This window comes from Bos mutus, chromosome 5 (genome assembly GCF_027580195.1).
Source record: "Bos mutus isolate GX-2022 chromosome 5, NWIPB_WYAK_1.1, whole genome shotgun sequence".
NCBI lineage: Eukaryota > Metazoa > Chordata > Mammalia > Artiodactyla > Bovidae > Bos > Bos mutus.
The window spans coordinates 13,495,861-13,522,870 of NC_091621.1; the positions used below are offsets into that span (position 1 = coordinate 13,495,861).

The 27,010-nt window shown below is 38.1% G+C and overlaps 1 protein-coding gene across 6 annotated transcripts in view; it reads right to left on the reverse strand.

The window, feature by feature from the left end:
* Positions 1–27,010, reverse strand: part of CFAP54 (cilia and flagella associated protein 54) — a 304,320-nt gene that overhangs the window by 216,741 nt on the left and 60,569 nt on the right. For all 6 annotated transcript variants that reach the window (XR_011464166.1, XM_070370322.1, XM_070370320.1 and 3 more), the window contains 5 exons: positions 23,648–23,734; positions 23,435–23,556; positions 12,775–12,951; positions 8,722–8,814; positions 8,274–8,459 (listed from right to left, as the gene is read on the reverse strand). Coding sequence is in view for 5 of the 6 variants with exons in the window: in XM_070370322.1 (XP_070226423.1) it covers positions 8,274–8,459; positions 8,722–8,814; positions 12,775–12,951; positions 23,435–23,556; positions 23,648–23,734 (665 nt within the window). In the remaining variant the exon portion in view is untranslated. The remainder of the gene's footprint in view (positions 1–8,273; positions 8,460–8,721; positions 8,815–12,774; positions 12,952–23,434; positions 23,557–23,647; positions 23,735–27,010) is intronic.

The window sequence follows — 27,010 nt, forward strand, 5'->3', positions numbered from 1 at the left end:
AAAGGAGCCTGGCGGGCTGCAGTCCATTGGGATTGCAAAGAGTCAACATGACTGAAGCAACTAAGCACAACACAGGCAGTATGATTGGACAGGTAAAGTGAGACAGGATTTCAGAAAGTCTTGAAAATCAGATGTGTGTGTGTGTGTGTTGGCTCAGTCATGTCCAAATCTTTGTGACTCCATGGACTGTAGCACACCAGGTACCTCTTTCTATGAGATTTCCCAGGCAAGAATACTGGAGTGGGTTGCCATTTCCTTCTTCAGGGAATCTTCCTGACCCAGGGGTTGAACCCACATCTCTTGCATTGTGGGGCAGATTCTTCACCACTGAGCCACCTGGGAAGCCCTGAAAATCAGATGGAAGTATTTAAAGATATCAGGTCCTGGACCAAGCATTTCACATGCATTATGGCATTGACTCTTCATTATAGCTCTGTGAAGTGAGCTCTATGAGTGTCCTTGTTTTCCAGATAAGGAAACTGGGGTATTGACAAGTAGAATAATTTGTACAGAGCCAAATACTCAGTAAAAAATAAATAAAATGAAAAAGTAGAATCAAGACTTAGTGTGATAGATGAGGTCCCTTCTCTGGGCCACATTGGGCAAAAAAGTGGGACTAAGTGGTCATTAAAACACCATTATAATTCTAAGATTCACCATGGAAAATGATAACAGATGATGTGTAAGGGAGTTGGTGAAACTATAATTGAATGTTCTTTCCTTTTAAAATATAGCTTTTTAAAAATAGTTATTTCTGAGTCACTTTGCTGTACAGCAGAAATTGGCACAACACTGAATCAACTATATTTCACTTTTTATAAAAAAGGGTGAAAACATAAAAATAATGTTATTTGTTCAGTCAGTGGACATTGCAAAACAAGAAAAAAATGCTATGACAAAATTAAAGGTTTATAAATTCATGAGTTTGTCTGAGTTAACAGAGGAGTGCTTGATATTCGCAGGTTCAAAGATGGTTAAGTAGTAGTCATGTGCAGAATAGACCTTAGAGGGGGTGAGGTTAAAATGAGAAATAAGCATTAAAAGAGGGACTTCCCTGGTGGTCCAATGGCTAAGACTCCACACTCCCAATGCAGGGGGTCTGGGTTCGATCCCTGGTCAGGGAACTAGATCCCAAAATGTTTATGTGGGTTTTTCCATAAGATGCTATGGAACAAACATTTTGGCCAACCTAATACATTCCTTTGCAGCACCTTGGCAAGCTCCTCCTCTTCTCTTCAATCTCATGATACTGGCGTTCCCCAGGGCTCAGTCTTCTGACCTCCTCTCCTCAGCACTCATGTCCTTGCTGCTATTATCCAGCCCCACGGCTATAGTTGTCATACAACTACTCTCAGTTCCCTCAGCTGCCCAGACCTCTCTCCCAAACTCCACATTCACGTGTCTAACTGACTACTCAACAATTCTCTCTGAATATCTAATAAACATCTGACCTCAACACGCCCCCAACTGAATTTTTTATCTTTCTCTGCACCACCCACAGCCATCCCCAACTCAGCTGTGGCCCGAGTCTGTCCTTCTAGTTAGTTGGCTAAACACCTTCAAGGCATCTCCTATTTTTCTCTATAAATTGTTTCCAACAGGAATACTTGTTAACTCCTCCTTCAAAATATATCCAGAATCTGGCCACTTCTCATCACATCAATTACTATCACCCTGGCACTCCCACCTCTGGTTGGATGACAGCGGTAGGTATTCAACAGCTCCCTCTGCTTCTATACTCACGCCTTATGGTGTGTGCACAACACAGTAGCCAGGGTGAGCCTTGAAACAGAAGTCACGTTATGTTGTCCTATTATATCAAACTCTCTCCAGTGGCTGTCCATTTCACTCACAGTAAAAGCCATACTTCCTACAATGGTCTGGAATTCTTATCACGATCTACTTTCCCCCCATCCACTCACCTTTTACCTCCCTAAGCAATCCTTCAGGCCCCTCTAATCCAGTCATTCTGGTCTCCTTGCTATTTATGTTATACCAAGTACAGTTCTGGAATCCTTCAGGCTTTTCTTCTAGCTCCTTCTGTGGAATCTTCTTTCTCCAGAGCTGCTCCCTCACCTCCTTCAAATGTCTGTTCACATCTCATCTTCCAGATGACATTTTCTCTGTTCAGCTTACTTAACACTGTAACACTGTAATTTACCTTCTTCACATTTATCCCACTTCACATTTCCAATTCCTCTGACTGTACTCTACGCTATTTTTCCACAGGACTTACCTTCTAACATACTATTAATAGGCAATCTATTTCTTTACTATGTTCATTGTCTATTACCTACCTCCTACCATGGCATTTTGCTCACTTCACTTAGAACAGTGGTTCTCAAAGTATGGTCCCTGAACCATCAGCATCTGCCTCACCTATGAACTTGTTATACATGCAGACTTAACAGGTCCTATCCCACACCAAGTGAACCATATACTCTGTCAGTGCGGGCAGCAATCTCTTTAGGCCAGCACTCCAGATCCTTCTGATTCAGGCTCAAGTTTTACAATCACTAGCCTACAGCAATGCCGGGCACAGAGTAAGCACTCAATAATAATGTGTTAAATGAACTTAAAATTCTGCTTTTCCTGATAATTTCCCTCTCTGTACAGAAGAGAACACCCAGGAGGTATGCTACAAAATAACACAATTGACTGGCCCAGGGTGAGTGCCTGACCCAAGCTGGGTCCACAGCAAAGCAAGATGGACCCCATACATACACATACACAGTCTGCTTCAGGTGTTAAGGCTGAAGACATTACATGCACCAGGAGGATCTGAGAGAAAGTTTATTATTCACACAAGGGACTCCCAGGGAGAGTCCCATGGGCAGGCACAGGCAGGTCCAGGTTTTCCTGGGCAGAGCAGAAGGTTGGGCTTTGTTAGTGGCTGGACTGGGCACAGTTCCTGCTGGCTGGGACCTTTAAATTTCCTGCAGGAACCAAAGGAAAAGGTGAAGTCAGAGACCTCCTTAGTAGCCTGCTCAGATATGGGGCCAAAGGAACAAAGAAGGGTGAGATTTAAAAACAAGTCAGTGGCCAAACATTAAAAATGAGATCAGACTCTTACATTGGGTGAACCAGTGCAGGTCTCTTTCCCAGAAATTTGGAATCAAGATTAGGTCATAGCTAAACAGTCCCAGAATATGGCTGAAATTGAGAAATACACAAAAACATTCAAGGGGCTGCCATATTCCCTCCAGAGATGGAAAGGAAAATCAATATTTAAAGAGGGAAAAAGAAAGCAAGTGATATAGAGAGTATCAGAGGTATGAGGCTTACAGCTGCCTGAACTTTGCAGCCTTCCCAGGGCTTGGCTGCATTTCCCCAAGGGAGGCTTTCTTGCAATCGGGGTCCTAACTGAAACCATAAGTCAAAAATCAACTAGAATGAGGATTACTGTTGTGGTGATGAGACTGATTAAAAAAAAACACAGTTCAAATGAAAGAGATGATACCTAACATAGAACCTGGCACAAAACAAACATTGAATTTTTGTTTGTTCAAAGAGGGAAAAGAAGAGTTGAAACTTCTTATAAACTTAAAAAATGGGGATGACTACATTTTACTTGGTAGCTCTATACTTTTTAATGGTCATAGACAAAAGGCGAAACTCTATTAATAAAAGGGTTTCAATGAATTCATACATGAATTGGAAAAAATGTACAAATTTCAGTTTCCTGCCACCATTGTGATTCCCGACCCAACATCAAACTCTACTGCTCCCACAGATCATGACAACCTATGGAGTACACCAACCTAGGAAGAGAAGAGATGGGAGAGATGTAAGCTCTAGATGAACTTTGCACATGTTAGATGGTGAACACATGATTTCCTGGGAACCTGGACAGAGCAGTTGAAAGGCATGAGCTGGTTCAGATGGCAGGCTTACCATCTACCACCAGAGTTCAGTTCAGTTCAGTCGCTCAGTCATGTCCGACTCTGCAACCCCATGAACCGCAGCACACCAGGCCTCCCTGTCCATCACCAACTCCCAGAGTTCACCCAAACCCATGCCCATTGAGTCGGTGATGTCATCCAACTATCTCATCCTCTGTCATCCCCTTCTCTTCCTGCCCTCAATCTTTCCCAGCATCAGGGTCTTTTCCAATGAGTCCGCTCTTTGCATCAGGTGGCTAAAGTATTAGAGTAACCTTGGGTAAATTACTTAACCTCCCTAAGATACTCTTTCTGGAATAAAATGAGATTGGCAGAGGAAGGGTTAAATTCATCTGTTTCCTGAACTTGAAAGTAATACTACCACCTCTATCTTTAGAATTACTGTAATCAATGAAATAATAAATGTTAAAATGTCTGTCAGGCAACAGTTTTTTAATAAATGATATTCCTCACTTTCTCATTTCAACAAGTCATGGTGCCCACTTGCTATTTGATTTAGTAGTTCAATAATCCAGCAGTATGTGGCATTTGGTCTTGTATCCGTTTTACAGACAGGGAAATTAAGACCAAGCAATTTGCCTAAAATCCTACAATCCTGCTCACAGATTTCTAATTGTCTATATTTTATATCACATTATCTAGTCATTCCCAACTTAAAAGGGAATAATAAAAAGAAATGAGGCTATAAAGGGAATGAAATTGGAAAATAAATGTAGACAATATATAATTCATAAAGGTTCCTCAAAAAATTTTCCAGATAGCCTAAATTATTATAGTTTTCTACAGTAAGATAAAAATCTAGTAGAGATTTACCTGACTTTATAGACTTTTTATTTATAAAATAATGTTTAGTAAAAAGTACAACTGAAAACTCTAAGCCAAGTTATTCATAAACATTTAGCAAAGTAACTCCATATTTTACTATAAAATATTTATGATATTTTTTAAAGAACAGAATTATCTTGAAACTAAAAGCTAGCCACTCTTACAAAAAACAGCAGCTTTTCATCACAGTTCCAAAAGAAAGGTACGTTTTCCTGCTAAAATTTAAAAGCTTAAACTCAAATTTTAAATGGAGGAAATTTTGCTTATCCAACTTAACATTATGAGAGAGAATGATTTTAGACTGTCATAAATGAACTACAGTACTGCAAATACAGTAAAGAAACACAGGCCATTACTTTATGACACTTCTCATTATCCTAGCAGTATAGCTAGGACTTCGTTTTATTAACTTTCAATGAAAGTTATGCCAAATGAAGCCCAAGAGTCAAACCACTCCCTGGAGAAAAATTAGACCTTGATGAAATATTCAGTGCCTTACTTTGAAATAACTCCATCACTGCAAATTAGGAAATATATTAGATTCCAAAGAAATCAAAACATCAGAAAACCATGAGCCCAAATGACATGCTAAACCAATGCTAGACAAATCCTAGCAATTCTCTCAATTTAATTTTCTTTGAAAAATATGATAATATAAAATTCCAGTTAGACTTTAGCCTATAATACTAATCAACTATTAAGAGGAAAAATAGCACAATAGAAATGGGATAAAATTTGGAAAAGCCAACAATAAACTTAAAATTATATGCTTGAGACTTGGGTCAATGAGTCATTTTTTTCTAGAATCCCATTCACTGGTGACATGTTTTATTTAAGTCAGGCAATTATTTCAGCAAAAATGTCAATTCACAAGTATATCCATAACTAAGAATCACAATAATATTCATTAAATGCCTACTGTCGGGTAAGTGCTATGGTTAAATGTTTAACAAGCATAATTCCATTTAATACTCATAACAGTTCTGGGAGGTAACCACTATTATTATTCCACTTCATAGATGAAGGTTAATTGACTAATACCACACAGCTAGTGTGAGGATCTGCATCTTAAACTCAGGTCTGTCTCTATGAACCCAGAAAATTCACTTCTATAAACCAATCCAAAGAAAATAATCATAGATGCAGTGAAAGATGCTCAATATCACCAATTATTAGAGAAATACAAATCAAAACTACAATGAGGTATCATCTCACTGTATGGCCATCTCATTGATGGCCATGTCAGAATGGCCATCGTCAAAAGTGTACAAACAATAAACACTGGAGAGGGTGTGAAGAAAGAGGGAACCTTCCTACAGTGTTGATAGGAATGTAAATTGGTACAGCCACTATGGGAACTGGATGGAAGTTCCTTAAAAAACTAAAAATAGAACTAGTTTATGATCCAACAACCCCACTCCTGGGCATATATGTGGAGAAAAGTATAATTTGAAAAGATTCATGGACCCCAATCTTCATTGCAGCACTACTTATAATAGCTAAGACACAGAAACAACCCAAGTGCCCAACAACAGATGATTGGTTTAAGATGTGATGTACACACACACACACATGCAAACAGAATATTACTCAGCCATAAAGAAGAATAAAACATTGCCATTTGCGGCAACATGGATGGGCCTAGAGAATATCATAGTAAGTAAAGCAAGTCAGGCAGAGAAAGACAAATATTATGTATCACTTACATGTAGAATCTAAAATACAATGCAAATGAACTCATCTACAAAATAGAAACAGACCCACAGACATTGAAAACAAACATGGCTACCATAGGAGAAAAGGAGGAGGAAAGGGATAAATCAGGTGTGTGGGATTAATAGATATGAACTACTATACAGAAAATAAACAATCATCAAATATTAATATTTACTGTATAGCACAAAGAACTATATTCAATATCTTAAAATAACTTACAATGGAAAGTAATCTGAAAAAATACATACATATGTATAAAAATCATGTTGCTGTACACCTGAAACTAACACAATATTGTAAAACAACTGATATGTATTTTTTATGGAAAGAATAATTATTTACAATGTTATATTCGATTCTGGTGTACAGCAATTCTGGTGTACAATTCTGGGGTACAGTGATTCAGTTATATAGACACATATCCTTTTTCATAGTCTTTTCCATTATGGTTTATTACACAATATTGAATCAGTTCCCTGTGCTATACAGTAGAACCTTACTGTTTAACCATTTTACATACAGTAGTTTATATCTGTTAATCCCAAACTCTTAATTGATCCTTCCTCCACTCCCTTTCCCCTTGGGTAACCATAAGTTTGTTTTCTTTGTCTGTGAGTCTCTACTTTTGTTTCACAAACAAGTTCACATATGTCATATTTTAGATTCACATATAATGATATCATATGGTATTTGTCTTTCTCTTTCTGACTTACTTCACTTAAGTATGACGATCTCTAGGTCTATCCATGTTGCTGCAAATGGCATTATTTCATTCTTTTTTTATGACTGAGTAGCAGTCCAGTGTGTATGTGTGTATACATGTATATACACACACATATATATATACTACATTATGACATTTTTAAGATGAAATACCATACAAATGTTAAAAATTATGTTTTGAAACAATACTTTAATGGAATGGAAAAATTTAATTATGTAGTAAATAACAATCAGATGTAAAATAATATGTACACTATAACTAAAATTATATATTATTCATAAATTTACACACGTATATATGTGTCTACACACATGTTGTATGTAGACATATATATATGTGTGTGTATTTGTATACATACAGGCTTCCTAAGTGGTAAAGAATCCTCCTGCCAATGCAGGAGACGTGTGTTTGAACCCTGGGTGGGGAAGATCCCCTGGAGATGGAAATGGCAACCCACACCAGTATTCTAGCCTGTGAAATCCTATGGACAGAGGAGCCTGGTGGGCTACAGTCCATGGGGTTGCAAAACAGTTGGACACAACTTAGCAACTAAACAACAGTGTACACATATGCCTGCAAAGAAAAGGATATCTCTGGATTAGGGCTTCTCAGCCATGGCACTATTGACATTTTGGACCAGATAACACTTTGTTGAGGGGAGGAAATGCTGTCCTTTGCTTTGTAGCGTGCTTATCAGCATCCCTGGCCTCTACCTTCCAGATGTTAGTAGCACTCCTCTAGATGGTGACCACCAAAAATGTCTCCAGACATTGATATATGTTCCCTGGGGGCCCAAACTGCTTCAGGTTAAGAACTGCTACTGGTTGACAGGAAAACAGGCAACATTTATTTCCAAAATTCTAAAATCAGTATGTGTTGCATTTAAATGTTATTTAGTGCAGGAAAAAAAATGTTATTATATAAAGCAAACTCATGAGTGAGAGAAATAATGATTTATATTTTAGGAGACTAAACTGTGGTCAAGGAAAATATGTATTACAGGAGCTTCAGAATATCTGCTGTGACTGTTTTTTTATCAGAAATTACTTAGTAATTGGTTAACAGTATAAAAAATAGAGGAAATAATTAGGAGAAATCTCATCTACCTGCGTCAATAACATCCGAGTAGTAACAGCAGAAAGAGGTGGGTAAACCAGAATTGGTTTAGTTGTCTCGCCAATAGCATCACCAATCAGTTTTCCTTTAGAACAGTAAGCCGCAACTGCAAAGACGTATTTTTCATTGGTTTCTAAACCTTTTACCTCAAAAACGCTTTTGCCATCTGCTGGTATCTATTAACAAAAACATATTTCAAGTTATACATGGAAAATAAAAGTAAGGGTTTTTTTTAATATAATTAAGTGATCTTTATAAGTTAAAAAAAAACTTTCCATTTACTGTAACATTTTAGTTATGACTCAAGTTGAAATCAAGAGAAATTCACTGAAACAGTGATTACATAAAGAAAAAAAAAAAAACAGCAACACTCAGTTGTAATTAATGAGACTTTTGGTAAGACTTCCTGACATTCAAAGTTTTTTCAATTCAACATACCGCTTCTCCTGAGTTTGGGAGATGATTATCGTTTAGTCTTACTTTTCCATAGCTTCCTTCTGCTTTGCGACCCAAAATGCAGTACCAGCAGACCTGCCAAGGAGAGAGATGCGCCTGTCATCTCTAGTCAGTTTACACAGCATTTGATTTCTTTTATCATGATGTGGCAAAAGGAATACTTTTCTATACAAAAATATAACTATTCAAGTCTTAAAATATGAAACCTCAGTTTACAAAGACACTTAGGTTTACACTTCTTAAAAATACAAATATAGTTTATCTGGGACCAAGACTAAAATATTATTCATTATTAATTACTTTTAGCTCTTATGAAGTGAGCAGTTCCTATGTGTTAAGCAGTGTTCAGACAGTGGCAGAGAGTGACTCCAAAGATGAGCTCGTCTTGATGACAAAAAGACCAACACGGAAATGATTTTCACATTTTATTTAATAATAAGTGACAAAAAGTAAGTGGTAAAAGAACCAAGGCTGTAAACTGTAGTGTTTTAAATAAAATGTAAAAGTGCATATGAAAAAGCCTAGAATAAAACGTTTCTAAATAAGAATAGTAGAGTTTGGATGATAAAATGGTAACATTATGGGTAATATTTTTTCCTCTGGTCTATAAATTTTCTGAAACATTGTATTCCTTTGATAATTATTAAATACAGATGTAAACCAAAAGCAAAATGCAAATTGCACAGAAAAAAAGCAAACTTAAAACTTGACTAAATGGTTAGACAATAATGGTCTTTTTGCCAAAACGTCAAAATAATGGAGATTCCTCATCATCATGAATTATTCTCACTGTAGGGAAAGGGGGAGAGGTGATACTTAGGAAAAAAGCATCATTAGGAGGTATACTGTCCAGGGGAGGCGATGTAGGGGTCGTCATCAATGTGGCGTTTCATTCCCTTTTCCCCAAAGGCCCCACCTCACAACATCTCAACTTCTAAAACTAGAAAAAAAGGGTATGGGGCAGGGAATATAATTGTCTCAGAAACAGCTGCCTTTTACAGCTCTGCCCGCTATTTCTCCCTCTGGGTCAACAGAAAAATACTAATTGTGTATTGTCTGCACAAGTAGTTCTCCACTCTGACTATGCAACAGGATCGTTTTTTAAAATACAGTTTGTACATAATCAACCATTAAAAAAAAAAAATTACATCTACCCAAGCCTGCCCCCCTCAGTGAATATGAATACCTAGTGCAAAATAGCCGAACTCCTGTGTTTTTAAAGAAAATTTCTCAGGTGATTAAAGAGCACTAGGAAAGGTAGAACTTCAAGGACAGAAAACACACTGAAGGAACTTGGAAGATGGAGGCCAGGAGAAGAGGAAAAAAAAAACTCAGCATGACTCTCAGAAAAAAACTTAGAAACTAACTTTCCTTGACTTTTCATGTAAAAAAAGTGCCATAGAGGTAAAAAAGGAAGAAATGTACTGTTTTATGACCTGGATCATTATTGCTCTAAGTGAAGCTCTACATATTTTGAAGCTCTACAGAATTTGAAGAGTAAGTTTTCTCTAAAAGCATTTTTAAAAGCAGGCTTTATATTTCTATTTTGCTACCCAGATGAAAACATCTTAGTTTATATAAGAACAGTAAGTCCTTAGAATCTATATAAGAGTAAGGACACATGGAAAAATCACCACTAACTTCGAAAGTAAAATTTTATAAACTGCATTAATATTTTCAACTATTAAAACAGATGTTAATGCAATGAATGCCTTAATAACAGGATTTTGGTAAAACAAAAGATGGCTGAAATCACAAACTAGAAAGTGTATTTAAGCCCACAGCACCATCTAGCGCTAAGGAGTAGGTAACAGAAGGTGTCATTTCCAGCAGCATGCATCTCTCCCAACATAGAACATACATCAACCTCACGTCATGTGCTGAGTAACAAGTCTTACAGCTGCAGGTCAAGAGTGGGATTCTTATGTCTTCCTATTTTTAACATTATGAAATAAACTAGTCACTAATTTGAGATACATAAAAAATAAGAACCTGGTTAAATAAATCAAAATATTTACATAAAAACAAACAAAAACTCTTGGGAAATTATCCAGTCTTAGTTCTATCCTGAATTTCTAAAGCCAATGAATCCTTATTCTTAAAACAGATCCCCCAGATCCAAAGTTGAATTTTAATACTGCTAGAAATTGCAATAATGCATTTATCATAGCACAGTTGGGTATAAGATGAATGTTGTTACTATTCGTTCAATTATAAGGCATTAGGAAGGTGGTATTACTTCTCACTGATGTCCACCTCCCATTAGTCTGTTGCTGCTGCTGCTGCTGCTAAGTTGCTTCAGTCATGTCCAACTTTGTGTGACCCCATAGATGGCAGCCCACCAGGCTCCCCTGTCCCTGGGATTCTCCAGGCAAGAACACTGGAGTGGGTTGCCATTTCCTTCTCTAACGCTTGAAAGTGAAAAGTGAAAGGGAAGTCTCTCAGTTGTGTCCAACTCTTAGCGACCCCATGGACTGCAGCCCACCAGGCTTCTCCGTCCATGGGATTTTCCAGACAAGAGTGCTAGAGTAGGGTGCCATTGCCTTTTCCGCTCTTTAGTCTAAAACTCCTCAAAAAATGGAATCGTGCTTTATTTGTGTTTACTTCTATACTTTACCTCACATAGAGCTTAACAGATAACAGACACTCAATAATGATCACTGAACAGAATTTATGAAAAAAAATCATCAGATAATATGATCACAGAGTGTAACCTCATTAACTGATTTTAGCAAACCTTATTACATAAGGTTAATACAAGAAATGTAGGGACCTTGGTTAACATGCCAAGAATATGATATAATATCTCATTTACTTTTCACAGCAGAAACATTTTACAAATGAAAAAGTAACAAAAACAAATTTAAGAACGGTTCAGAAAGTATACTTAGATTTCCTAAGGTCATACTGCTGTGCTAGACTGAGAATTTTATGTCTGTGTTTGTCTCACTTCAAAGCCCATGCCCTTTCCACTGTATCGAGTCAGTGTAAGTTCAAACAGAACATCCTAAGGATAATCAAAGAAACAACTTTGTTTTTTATACAACATCAAAGAGCATGTGTTCATCACCCAAAAGAGGAAATGTAATATTTAAAATATGAATTAGATGGAACCAAATGCTTGTGAGGAAACTAAATCTCAAGTTACAGTCACACACAGACTAATTTCAAGGCACTGGGGCTAGGAGAAAGAGCTTCAATAAACACATAGAGTTATGACTTATAATATGGATGGAATTATTGTTTGCTTTCATTAAAAGACTCTTTTAATAAAAATTTAGTCTGACTCTTTGTGACTACATGGATTATACAGTCCATGGAATTCTCCAGGCCAGAATACTGGAGTGGGTAGCCTTTGCCTTCTCCAGGGGATCTTCCTAACCCAGGATCGAACCCAGGTCTCCCACACTGCAGGCAGATTCTTTACCAGCTCAGTCACAAGGGAAGCCCAGGAATACTGAAGTGAGTAGCCTGTCCCTTCTCCAGCAGATCTTCCTGACCCAGGAATTGAACCAAGGTCTCCTGCATTACAGGTGGATTCTTTACCAACTGAGCTATCAGGGAAGCCTTTTATTAAAACAATCCTCATTTACTCAGAAGAACTTCAGAAAGAGCCTCTAAATTCACCACCCCTCAATTTTCTTGTCTTCAACATTGGTTCTCAGAGTAACTTTTATCCCCTTCAAGTGTCTGACTCTATTTTAATGAAACCTTCTTGATACTGAGCACTCTAGTATATCAGTGTATGACTGTTACAGTGATAAAGGTACTTCGAGAGAAATGCTTGTCTCTTATTTCTCCTTATTATATATTTGGGTGTAGCAAAGCTATATGGAGCCAAACGGGAAATAGCATAAAGGCAAAAGGGTCATGAAGAAACTAAGTTTAGTTAAGATATTAAAATACTAATCTCAGTGTTCAGGGTTTATAAATAAGATTATCCAAGTGCTAAAAGCAATAAAACTATCAATCATTACAGTTATTGAATTACCTTTGATGCTTTCCTTGAGGTAAAGATCAAAATAGACAACATACCTTAACATCAGAAACAAATGGGGCAGGTTTTAATGTCACAGAACGGTAAGTTCGGGATAGCAGGATGGGTGGAGGAGGGACCCTGCTTTTCTTTCTTTTGGCAGTTTCCACATATTTCTGATATGAATATTGTATACTTTGTTCTGATTCGGTCTTCTCAATCAAAGAATATGCTTCCTATAATAAAGTGTGAAAATAGGAAAATACATTTCAAGAGCTTGAACTTCGTTTTATTGGAGAATTCTGGTGATGTTAAACAACATTATCTTGATGCATGTATTTTTTGGGCCTCGGTAGTATACATATTTCAAACATTGAATGATATTCCAGAAGTAAAAACAAACTACTAAACAAGACAAGTAAAAAATAGCTATTAAGACAATTATACTGTATGTCTAACATGTTTATCATTATTATTATACATTAATATAAGACATTTCAGTTTCAGATCAAGTCCTCTGAATATCTGCCATCATATTTCACTGTCCTTAAAAATTTTTGTAACACAATTATCTGCATTTATACTTATGAATTGTATATTTACACTTAATGCAATTTGAAATATGACTCTCAAGTAATGATCATTGGTACATGTGGTTTACAAAATTAATGTTATTGAGGGTTTCTTACTATCAGCAAAAAGAAATAAAATATACACAAATATCTATTCTATAAACCTAAAGGAAAGGCAATAATCTTTTTAAAGGTTACACATTTAGTGACAACAATAAAACAAAAAAAAACATAAATATCAGAAAATCTAAATACATCAAAAGTAAAACTAACTAAATCAACAATAATACATGTAAATGAGATAAACTCCTTTTATATTAAATGAAAAATCAAAGACTCTGACAGAGTACTAAAGCAAAAACCCATGTAAAGACTAAATTGAAGGATAGAAAATAGAATACCCTTTCAAACAAACAGTGCTTGGATGATTAGATATCCATGTGCAAAAGAAAAAAGAGGGAACCATATATCACATTATATACACATAGTTAACTCAAAATGAATTAGGGACCCAAATGTAAAAGCTAAAATTATAAAATACTTAGGAGAAAATATAGAAGCAAATATTCACAACCTTGAGTTAAACAATGCTTTCTTAGATATGACACCAAAAGCACACCAACAACAAAAAAAAGCAGATAAATTTAAATTCATCAAAATTAAAAACCTCAAATGATATCATCAAAACAATAAAGACAGCTGACAGAATGGAACAAAATATTTGCAAATCATATATCTGATAAAGGAATTGTATTCAGAATATATAAAGAACAGTCGCAATAATAAAAAATAATAAAATAATAAAAATAAACAATAATGAAAAAATTCCATTAAAAAATGAACAAAGGGTTTACCTGAGGAAACCAAAATTGAAAAAAGACACATTTATCTCATTGTTCATTGCAGTACTATTTACAATAGCTAGAACATGGCCACCTGATGTGAAGAGCTCACTCATTTGAAAAGACCCTGTGTTGGGAAAGACTGAAGGCAGGAGGAGAAGGGGACAACAGAGAATGAGATGGTTAGATGGCATCACCGACTAATGGACATGAGTTTGGGTAAACTCCAGGATTCGGTGATGGACAGGGAGGCCTGGCGTGCTGTGGTTCATGGGGTTGCAGAGTTGGACATGACTGAGCGACTGAACTGAACTGAGAACATGGAAGCAACCTAGATGTCCATCGACAGATGAATGGATAAAGAAGTTGTGGTACATATACACAATGGAATATTACTCAGCCATAAAAAGGAATGCATTTGAGTCAGTTCTGATGAGGTGAATGAACCCAGAACCTATTATAGAGTGAAGTGAGTCAGAAAGAGAAAGATAAATATCATATTCTAACATATATATATATGGAATCTATAAGAATGGTACTGAAGAACTTACTTGCAGGGCAGCAATGGAGAATCAGACATAGAGAATAGACTTATGGGCATGGGGAGAGGGGAGGAGAGGGTGAGATGTATGGAAAGAGTAACATGGAAACTTACATTACCACATGTAAAATAGATAGCCAACAGGAATTTGTAGTATGGCTCAGGAAACTCAAACATGGGCTCTGTATCAACCTAGAGAGGTGGGATGGGGAGGGAGAGGGGAGTGAGGTTCAAAAGGGAGGGGATATATGTATATGTATAGCTGAGTCATATTGAGATTTGACAGAAAACAACAAAATTCTATAAAGCATTTATCCTTCAATAAAAAAATAAATTAAAAAAAAATGAACAAAGGGTTTGAATAGACATCTCTCCAAAGAAGATAACACAAATAGTCAGTGAGCAGATGAAAAGATGCACATTATCACTGATCACTGGAGATGGAAATACAGAACCTAACTCAAAAATACAAAAGCAAAAAAAACTCAACACAGCAATAATGATGAAAGAAACTCAGATATCCAAAAACCTACTTCCCACAAGTGTCAATCTTAAATGATATTATTAAAAGTTAATATTTCAAATCTCAATGAACTAAAAATTCCTATGTCATTTAAATTTATAACTACAGAGAAAGATAGACAGCTTCTGAAATAATATTCTAAAACTATTACAGCTTTGATAACAAAACCTGAAAAAATGACTGCACTTAAAAACATAGAGAAATCTTTTTACAAATACAAATGCAAACATTCTAAATAAAATACTAATTCACTGATCTAATAATATATTGGAGGAATAGTGTACTGTAATTATGTTGTCTCCTCAGGAATAAAAGGATGATTTAATACTAGGAAATCTAGGAATATAATTTAACTTATCCATAAATCAAATGAGAAAAAATATGATTACAGGTTCAATGGCCAAAAATACATTTGAGCAGTTTTTAAGATTATTAATTTAAAAAGAAATCAAAAGGGAAGTCAAAAAGTATCTTAAGACAAGTGAAAACACAGCATACCAAAACTTACAGGATTCAGCAAAATAAGAGGTTTGTAGTGAAAATGTCCACCATAAGAACAAAGATCTCAAATAAACTATCTAACTTCACACCTCAAGGAAACAGAAGAACAAAAATCCTAAGATCAAAGTTAGTTGACGAAATAACAAGGATCAGAGGGGAAATAAATAAAATAGAGACCATAAAGACAATAGAAAATCTCAACTAAAACAAAAGCTGTTTTTTAAGATTTAAAAAATTGACAAACTTTTAGCTAGATGAATAAAAAATAGAGAATGACTCACATATTAAAGAAATGAAGGAGGAGACAACTGATACCACAGAAACACAAAGAATCATAAGAAACTGCTATGAACAATTATATGCCAAAAATTGAATAACCTAGAAGAAGTGGATAAATTCCTAGTAATACACAACCTACCAATAGTGAAATACCATAAAGAAATAGAAAATACAAACATACTAGTAACAAGTAAGAAAATGAATAAGTAATCAAAAACTTCCTGATAAAAGTCCAGGACTAGATGGTTTCAGTGGTAAACTCCTGCCAGAAGTTTAAAGAATTAACACCAATCCTTCTCCAATTGTTTCAAAAAACTGAAGAGAAAGGGACACTTGCACACTGATTTTACAAGGCCAGCATTACCCTGATACCAAAATCAGACAAGGATAGTACAACACAAGAGAAGAAAACTACAAACCAAGATTGTTGATGTGTACCTGAAATTAACACAACATTGTAAATCAACTATACTCCAATAATTTTTTTAATTTAAAATAAAATAAGCTACAAAGATATATTGTACAGCACAGAAAATAAAACCAATATTTTATAATGACTATAAATGAAGTAGGGCTTCCCCAGTGCTTAGTAGATAAAGAATCCACCTGCAATGGAGGAGATACAGGAGACATGGGTTCAATCCTTGGGTCAGGAATATCCCCCAGAGAAGCAAACAGCAACCCATTCCAATATTCTTGCCTGAAAAATTCCATGAACAAAGGAGCCTAGAGAGCTACAGTCCAAAAGGCCACAAAGAGTCAGACACAACTGAGCAACTAAGCATGCACATAAATGGAATAGAACCTTTAAAAGTTGTAAATCACTATATTGTACACCTGTTACTTACATAATATTGTACAGCAACACTTCAATTTCAAAAAATAATTCCAAAAAAAACCATACTGTTTTATTGCCACAATAGTACTGAAGTCCAAAGTACAATCGTTTGAATGCAATCTCTCTCCCTATAGTTCCCATTAGAGAACATGTGACCAACTTCTTTTCATAAGCTACTCAATACTTAAAGGGCTTCCCTAGTAGATCAGCAGTAAAGAATCTGCCTGCAATGCAGGAGCCAGAGGAGACACGGGTTCGATCCCTGGGTTGAGAAGATCCCCTGGAGAAAGCCATGGCAACCCACTCCAGTATTCTTGCCTGGGAAATCCCATGGACAGAGGAGAGGCAGGCTACAGTCCATAGGGTCACAGACAGTCAGGTACGACAGAAGCAACTTAGCATGCATGCAGCATGCATGCAATGCTTATAAGGACAGATTGATGTTAAATATATCTGAAAATGCCTTAACATCCACAGTACAGCAGAACACTTATGGAAAGATGTAATGCAACTTTGAAGGGCATGATAACAATCATAAGACTGGAATGATAAAGCACCATATTTATTCCTCATCTAGTAGATCTCTCAAAGTATATTTTGGGTTCTCAACAATATTATGTACATTTCAGAAGGAGATGAAAAGTAGGTTAAGTCATATCCAAGAATCCTAACAAAGAATATTGCTGAGAATAAAATATACAACTTATAAGATCTAAGAGAAAAGACAGAAAAAAATGTGTAGTTTGCTAGAGAAAAATCTATCGAAAGCACCAAAAATTATTCTGATACGACAAAACAGAATATCCCAGAGTGCTTAAAGTGGAAGAGAGAATAGAAGTAGTAGTAATAATAATGGCTAACATTTACCGACTGCATATACTGTGCTTAGTCGCTGTTTGTGGACTGTAGCCCACCAGGTTCTTCGATCCATGGGGATTCTCCAGGCAAGGATACTGGAGTGGGTTTCTGTGCCCTCCTCCAGGGCATCCTGCCAACCCAGGGATCAAACCCAGGTCTCCCGCACTGCAGGCAGATTCTTTACCATCTGAGACACCAGGGAAGCCCTTATTGACTGCTTGCTGCTGCTGCTGCTAAGTTGCTTCAGTCGTGTCCGACTCTGTGAGACCCCATAGGCGGCAGCCCACCAGGCTCCCCCGTCCCTGGGATTCTCCAGACAAGATCACTAGAGTGGGTTGCCATTTCCTTCTCCAATGCATGAAAGTGAAAAGTGAAAGTGAAGTCGCTCAGTTGTGTCCGACTCCTAGTGACCCCATGGACTGCAGCCTACCAGGCTCCTCCATCCATGGGATTTGCCAGGCAAGAATACTGGAGTGGGTTGCCATTGCCTTCTCCATACTGACTGCTTACTCTGTGCCAAATGTTAAGTATTTTATAGGCATTTCATAAAATCTTCCCCAAGATCACCCATTTTACAAATGAAGAAAGTAAAACTTAAGAGAGCATAAGTAACTTGACCTTGGTCATATAGCTAGTCAGCAGTAGAACCACAGCTCTAATCAAGATCCTTCTACGTCTAACCACTATGATTTCTTGTCTTAATGCAAAGTGAAGTTTAAAAGAAGCATGAAAATGCAACCTAGATGATGTTTTCACTGCAATAACCTCAAAATATTTAAAAGAAAAAAAATCCTAAAATGTAAATATGCTAAAAGACTGAAGTCTTCTTTTGAAGACTTGGGGTCAAAATATGACCTCATAAGAGGAGGGTCAGAATCAAAAAGGGGTTTACTCTTTATGAGGAAGATTTTAGCATGGAACAATTTAAAAGAACTGAGAAGGTCTCTGAAATAAATTGGCTTACATATACTTTTCCTCAAAAAAGCAAATAGGATTGATTTGACTAGAATGCTACAAAATAGGGAAAATCATTTCAATTGGTAGCATAGTTAATACAATAGTATTTAGGAGCTCTGCACTGTGCTCAGTCCCTCAGTCATGTCTGACTCTGCCACCCCATGGGTTACAGCCCACCAGGCTCCTCTGTCCATGGAATACTCCAGGCAAGAATACTGGAGAGGGTTGCTATTTCTTCCTCCATGGGATCTGCCTGACCCAGGGATCAAACCCAAGTCTCTTGTATCACCTGCATTGGCAGGCAGATTCTTTACCACTACACCACCTGGGAAGCCCTGAGTTGTAAATTCAGGAAATATTAAAACCAGGAGTGATTAGAACTTCTAGTGGCTGGGCTTCTTCATTAGTTATGGTTCCAAATTAGGGCCATAAAATTAGATTTTGTGTTGATTATAAAAAATAATCTGCTAATCCATAATGCTCTCTTTGCTTAGAGTTGAAGCACTATAACTGAATTTTGGAACAGTCAATTACTGATTCAAGTTTCAACAAACAGTACAAGATCACTAGATGCATCAGTTAGGGTTCTTTGGTAACAGAAGCAACAGGAAAATGAGACTTTGACCATAGCAGGACCAGAGGCAAGAGGGTCCTCAGAATACAACTGAAAGAATCTGATCAGGACATGGGTATCAGAATGAATGAATGCCAACTGTGTGTGTGTGTGTGTGTGTGTTGTGTGTGCTCAGTCATGTCTGACTCCTTGCAACCTCATGGACTATAGCCCACCAGGCTCCTCTATCCATGGAATCTTCCAGGCAAGAATATTGGTGTGGGTTGCCATTTCCTCCTTCAGGGAATCTTCCCAGCCCATGGATTGAACCCGTCTCCTGAGGCTCCTCCATTGGCAGGGGGAATCTTTATCATTGAGACACCTGGAAAGTCCTGAATGCCAACTAATTTTTGTCTTTTTATCCCTCTGCTCAAGATTCAGATTCCAAGGAGGGAACAACCTATCGGCCTAGCTTGCCTCACCAGTCATCCTCTTGGCTGGCTGAGAAGAGTGGCCCTGAAAAGTCCCACCTGATTACATCTAGTGGGGAAGAAGAAATTCCTCCAAAGGTGACATTTGGAAAGGAAAGTGGATGCTAGACAGAAAAGAGCAGTGTATAACCTGCCCTGGTACCCTTAACACTTGCACTGAAGAGTATTCCTGCCTCTGCCCAGTGAGAAATTACACTGTAAAGATGCTCAGTGTTGGAGTGCTAGACTCTGAAGTGAACTAAGAGTGAAGATCATAAGCCATATGCTGATTCCTCTATTTGATCAGAAGTAGAAGATCAGGGACATCTCGGGCTGGTTCTAGGTGCAAGCCATTAAAATAAATCAGAGGTATAGTGTGTAAAATGCCAACAAGGACTTTCAGAAGTCAAATAACCAACAGAGGAAAATGAGAAAAATTAATCCCCACAATAAAAAAAAAAAAAAGCCAACCATCTCATCTGGAAGGCTAACAGGTTCTTATCAAAAGTTGGTCCCTTATCTGTGGCAACAAGCTGCTCCACCTTTAATGGACTTAGAATAAAACAGACACCTGATGAGAGCATTCATCTCTAAGAGGTCAGGAAACTTCTGAAAAACTGAAACATGATATGAATTATTGAAGAGTTCTGCAAAGACCCAGGCTTTCCTAATCTTTTTTATGGTATCAGGTGACACATCAGATACTGATTTGGGGATAATTCTATTACCAGATGATGATAATGTAAAGCATGCTGTAATATAGCCTGAAAAAAAAAAAATGATTGCCAAGGGAGAGAAATTTATTTGTCTTCTTTAAGGAAAGAAATTCTGGCAATTATTTGATCCATAACATCGTCATTTATCAGAGTACCCTAAGGACTAATCACTAAGCTTTTTAACACTAGGATAAAAAATTGCCATGAAGGAGCAGAGGTGGCGATGGACGATTTCAGGACTTCTAAAAAAATATTCAACATTTCCCAGCTGGTGACAATCCTATGGAGGGCCCCTCATTAAAAAAAAAAAAAAAAGTGGAGCCTCTAAATGCTTCTCATGAGTTTAACAGAATATTTTAATTTTTCTTAAGTTAAAATAGTTTCACTTAAGAAATAGAAAGAAAAGATACACAAGGAGAAGAAAATGAACACTTCAGCTTTCCCACATCTCCAATGTGTTTCCAATCACGATAGTGGGAACATAGAGACATAACAGGGGAATGGGTATATTATGATAGCATTTCATGCATTGGAGAAGGAAATGGCAACCCACTCCAGTGTTCTTGCCTGGAGAATCCCAGGGATGGGGGAGCCTGGTGGGCTGCCATCTATTGGGTCGCACTGAGTCAGACACGACTGAAGTGACTTAGCAGTAGCAGTAGCAAAGACAAAATTGTGCCATAATAAAACAAAAGGGAAAATCCTGGAGGATTTACTCTCTCTGAACTCTAAGAGGCCATGAAAGAAATGAGTCCTGAAAGAAACAGTTCTAAAAGATAAGCTTTACTTGCCATCGAAATAGGACTGCAGTACCAATGTCCCTCAAACACTGGGTAATAAAGATTGGTTGTAGAAGCAGCTGCTAAGAAATGGGATCCTGAACGCACCCCAGGAGTCTTCTGACAGAGATCACTTACTGCTTGGCCTGGTCAGCTGAGATGATCCAACACCATCATCAAATTCCTTCATTCAAATGCTGGAGATTCTAGTGTATCAAGGCTCTCCCTGAATACGGCCAGGACAGACTTTCTCCCCTTGAATACTGGCAGCATCCATCCAGAATCCTTAGATTTCTTTTGAACTAGACTCTACTTTCTTTCTGGGCTCACCTTTTACTATCCTTTCCAAACACCCCTCTCCCCTTTGCCACTGCATCTTAGCTTCTGTCACACTGAATGACCTATAGAACTATAAGCATTTTATGACCCTTCCAGCCTCAGGACCTTTGCACAAGTTGTTTTCTCTTCCTTGCATGTCCTTTCCACCTTTGTCTTTCTCTGTCTCTGGCAACTCCTGCCTGTCTTTCAGTATTCAACTTTGTGTCATCTTTTCCGAATGTTTCCTCAAACATTCTCCACTGTTGGGTTAGGTGTTCTCTTCCTGAATTTCCCTGGCACTCTTGCAATTAAAGCACTTATGACAATGACTCATAATCACTTACTTACATGTCTATTTTCCCATAGATTGGATTTATCTTGAAGGCAGAAACCACAAAGAGTAGGCAATCCATCAATATCAGTTGAATGAAGAAAGAATCTTTGTTTTTATCCCCTGTACTCAGCATAATACCAGGCACATAGTCAACTTGCTTTGAAACATTTGCTGAATGGATCACAGGCCCTCAAAACCATTTGTTGGATAAATGAAGTGACGGACTCATGATCAGGAAACTCTACATGCCAGAAATCTGAAATTCCAATATTCTACTTCCTGACTTCAAACACCTATCCTTCTAACTCTCTCAAATTCTGATTTTATGGCCCCCAACCTCATACAGAGGTCCGATCTCTTGATATCTCCATAGTCTGCCACATCTTTAAAAGTTTAAAAGCCTTCGTGGGTGTTACTGCCTTCTCTACTCAATCTGCACCCATTTCTCATTGTGAACTTTTAACCTATACTTCCATACTTTTGAAAAAGTCCAGTCTGGTACAGATCTCTGTCACAAGTATTCTACTGTCACAGCTACTAAGAACACCACACCAGGATAACATCATACCAGCATGCAGATGGGGCCTTCTGGAAATCCACGGTCTTCAGCCTCAGCTAGAACTTCAGAATGCTGGCCAGCCCTTTATCTTAGAGTTCGCTCCTTCATCCATTCCTCTCCACTCTCCCATCACCTTCTCTCTCCTCAGTCCATCTACCTAGCCCCACATTTCATGGTTGGCAGATTTCCTTGCCTCCTACTTTAACAGATGATTAAGATAAGAAAGTATCCACTCAACTCTCTGCCTCCACAACAGACTTATAGAAATCTATATCTGTCTGTTGCTCCTTGCCTTCTACATCAGAGGGATGAGGTGTCTGCTCTGCAGTCCACCCTGCTTGAAGAGGAATCGCTTTGTATGTGCTTTCAGTCTCATCTCCTTTCCCTCTTCTATTATAGGATCCCCACTGGATGTCAGACTCTTCTTCAATGCTGTATCCTCCCCGTAGCTTTGACCTACACTCCTCTACCCTGTGTCAGTCAAGCTACTGGTAGTCTCTAATTTATCATGTGCCATTCATTCACCCAACACAATCAAAGTTTTGTGATGCATAGGGACAAAATAAAACAGAAATGTGATTCCCCTCAGAAATTTAAACTCTAAAATCAACATAAATGAATTAGTAAGAAGACAGAACCATTTCCAGGTCACAGAGAGACAGCAGTAAGGCAATTGGTCCATAAATCAGCAATCTCCATCTTAGGAAAGTGTCTTAGCCCAAGGACTTTAAGTATTTTAGTTCCATAGTAAGGAATGCATTTATGCATACACAGTGTCACTTACATTCTACAGTTTACCTCATTTTGAACCCTTCTGATTTTATTTGGTTCCCTATGTAAGGTCCCCCCTGCAGAAGGAGAATCTCTCATTTCAACAGAGTTCAAGGCAGGAGATATACATTAATTTTCCTGTTTAGAACTATTTTACTTCACAAAGAGAGGACTAAACATGGAAAATCTGAAAGTTCATAATCTAATGTTAAGGGCAACACATTATTTTTAGAAAAGAGCAATAAATGATTCATTTTTACCAGGGGTTTCAAGTCTGGACTAAAGTAAGGAATGGTATACACTGTTACCGTCAAGTAGTTCTGTAGAGAAGAACAGGTTGCATCTTTCTCAAATATTAGAAGAGTTTTCTGCATCAAATAAATTGCTTTAGATAGTTTATTCTTCCTTATTTTATTCATCACACTTAATTCTGTAAAAGCAGACAAATGTTTTACCAAAAGGGCAACATAAAAACTATCCTGAAGAAATTTGGAAAAGCATTTTATCCAAATTTTAATTACCTGTAAAACAATCAGGGCTTGCAGGTTTTTTTAGCTTCTCTGTACCTTTGGTAGATGTATTTTTGCTCACAGTTGGAGTCTGCAAAACTGAAGAAGAAAGAGAAGAAGACTGTCGTTACAATCAGGCTTACATTCAAGAAAGGAAATATTTTCTAAACACTAAAGAGTAACTATCGATTTGTAAAATTATTGCTTCCTCTATCATTCAGTTCAGTTCAGTTCAGTTCAGTCGCTCAGTCATGTCCAACTCTTTTTCAACTCCATGGACTGTAGTACGCCAGGCCTCCCTGTCTATCACCAACTCTCAGAGTTTACTCAAACTCAAGTCCATTGAGTCGGTGATCCATCCAACCACCTAATCCTCTGTCATCCCCTTCTCCTCCCACCTTCAATCTTTCCCAGCATCAGGGTCTTTTCAAATGAGTCAGCTTTTCACATCAGTGGCCAAAGTACTGGAGTTTCAGCTTCAGCATCAGTCCTTCCAATGAATATTCAGAACTGATTTCCTTTAGGATGGAGTGAATGGATCTCCTGGCAGTCCAAGGGACTCTCAAGAGTCTCCTCCAACACCACAGTTCAAAAGCATCCATTCTTTGGTGCTCAGCTTTCCTTATACTCCAACTCAAACATCCATACACAACTACTGGAAAAAATCATAGCCTTAACTAGATAGACCTTTGTTGGCAAAGTAATGTCTCTGCTTTTTAATATGCTGTCTAGGAGGAGGCAATAGCACCCCACTCCAGCACTCTTGCCTGGAAAATCCCATGGATGGAGGAGCCTGGTAGGCTGCAGTCCATGAGATCTCTAAGAGTTGGACATGATTGAGCGACTTCACTTTGACTTTTCACTTTCATGCATTGGAGAAGGAAATGGCAACCTACTCCATTATTCTTGCCTGGAGAATCCCAGGGACGGGGGAGCCTGGTGGGCTGCCGTCTGTGGGGTGGCTCAGAGTCGGACACGACTGAAGCAACTTAGCAGCAGCAGCAGCAGCAGGTTGGTCATAACTTTTCTTCTAGGGAGTAAGCGTCTTTTAATTTCATGGCTGCAATCACCATCTGCAGTGATTTTGGAGCCCAAAAAAATAAAGTCTGACACTATTTCCATGGTTTCCCCATCTATTTGCCATGAAGTGATGGGGCCAGATGCCATGATCTTAGTTTTCTGAATGTTGAGCTTCAAGCCAATTTTTTCACTCTCCTCTTTCACCTTCATCAAGAGGTTCTTTAGTTGTTCTTCACTTTACGCCATAAGGGTGGTGTTACCTGCATATCTGAGGTTATTGATATTTCTCCCGGCAATCTTGATTCTAGCTTGTGCTTCATCCAGCCCAGCATTTCTCATGATGTACTCTGCATATAAGGTAAACAAGCAGGGTGACAATATACAACCTTGACATACTCCTTTTCCTATTTGGAATCAGTCTGTTGTTCCATGTCCAGTTCTAACTGTTGCTTCCTGACCTGCATACAGATTTCTCAGGAAGCAGGTCAGGTGGTCTGGTATTCCCATCTCTTCCAGAATTTTTCAGTTTGTTGTCATCCACATAGCCAAAGGCTTTGGCATAGTCAATAAATCAGAAATAGATCTTTTTCTGCAACTCTTGCTTTTTCGATGATCCAGAGGATGTTGGCAGTTTGATCTCTGGTTCCTTTGCCTTTTCTAAAACCAGCTTGACCATCTAGAAGTTCACGCTTTACATGCTGTGTAGGGCCACCCAAGACAGACGGGTCATGGTGGAGAGTTCTGACAAAATGTGGTCCACTAGAGAAAGGAATGGCAAACCACTTCAGTATTCTTGCCTTGAGAACCCATGAACAGTATCAAAAGGCAAAACATAGGACACTGAAAGATGAACTCCCCAGGTCGGTAGGTGCCCAATATGCTACAGGAGATCAGTGGAGAAATAACTCCAGAAAGAATGAAGAGATGGAGCCAAAGCAAAAACAACACCCAGTTGTGGATGTGACTGGTGATAGAAGCAAGGTCTGATGCTGTAAAGAGCAATATTGCATAGGAACCTGGAATGTTAAGTCCATGAATCAAAGCAAATTGGAAGTGGTCAAACAGGAGATGGCAAGAGTGAACGTCGACATTCTAGGAATCAGCAAACTAAAATGGACTGGAATGGGTAAATTTAACTCAGATGACCATTATATCTACTACTGTAGGCAGGAATCCCTTAGAAGAAATGGAGTGGCCATCATACTCAACAAAAGAGTCTGAAATGCAGTACTTGGATGCAATCTCAAAAATGACAGAATGATCTCTGTTCGTTTCCAAGGCAAACCATTCAATGTCATGGTGATCCAAGCCTATGCCCCAACCAGTAATGCTGAAGAAGCTGAAATTGAACAGTTCTATGAAGACCTACAAGACTTTCTAGAACTAACACCCAAAAAAGATGTCCTTTTCATTATAGGGGACTGGAATGCAAAAGTAGGAAGTCAAGAAATACCTGGAATAACAGGCAAATTTGGCCTTGGAATACGGAATGAAGCAGGGCAAAGGCTAATAGAGTTTTGCCAAGAGAACATACTGGTCATAGCAAACACCCTCTTCCAACAACACAAGAGAAGACTCTACACGTGGACATCAGCAGAAGGTCAACACTGAAATCAGATTGATATATTCTTTGCAGCCAAAGGTAAAGAAGCTCTATACAGTCAGCAAAAACAAGACCAGGAGCTGACTGTGGCTGATCATGAACTCCGTATTGCCAAATTCAGACTTAAATTGAAGAAAGTAGGGAAAACCACTAGACCATTCAGTTCAGTTCAATTCAGTCACTCAGTCCTATCCGACTCTTTGCGACCCCATGAATTGCAGCACGCTAGGCCTCCCTGTCCATTACCAACTCCCGGAGTTCACTCAGACTCACATCCATTGAGCCAGTGATGCCATCCAGGCATCTCATCCTCTGTCGTCCCCTTCTCCTCCTGCCCCCCACCCCTCCCAGCATCAGAGTCTTTTCCAATGAGTCAACCCTTCACATGAGGTGGCCAAAGTACTGGAGTTTCAGCTTTAGCATCATTCCTTCCAAAGAAATCCCAGGGCTGATCTCCTTCAGAATGGACTGGTTGGATCTCCTTGCAGTCCAAGGGACTCTCAAGAGTCTTCTCCAACACCACAGTTCAAAAGCATCAATTCTTCATCGTTCAGCCTTCTTCACAGTCCAATTCTCACATCCATACGTGACCACAGGAAAAACCATAGCCTTGACTAGACGAACCTTTGTTGGCAAAGTAATGTCTCGGCTTTTGAATATGCTATCTAGGTTGGTCATAACTTTCCTTCCAAGGAGTAAGCGTCTTTTAATTTCATGGCTGCAGTCACCACCTGCAGTGATTTTGGAGCCCA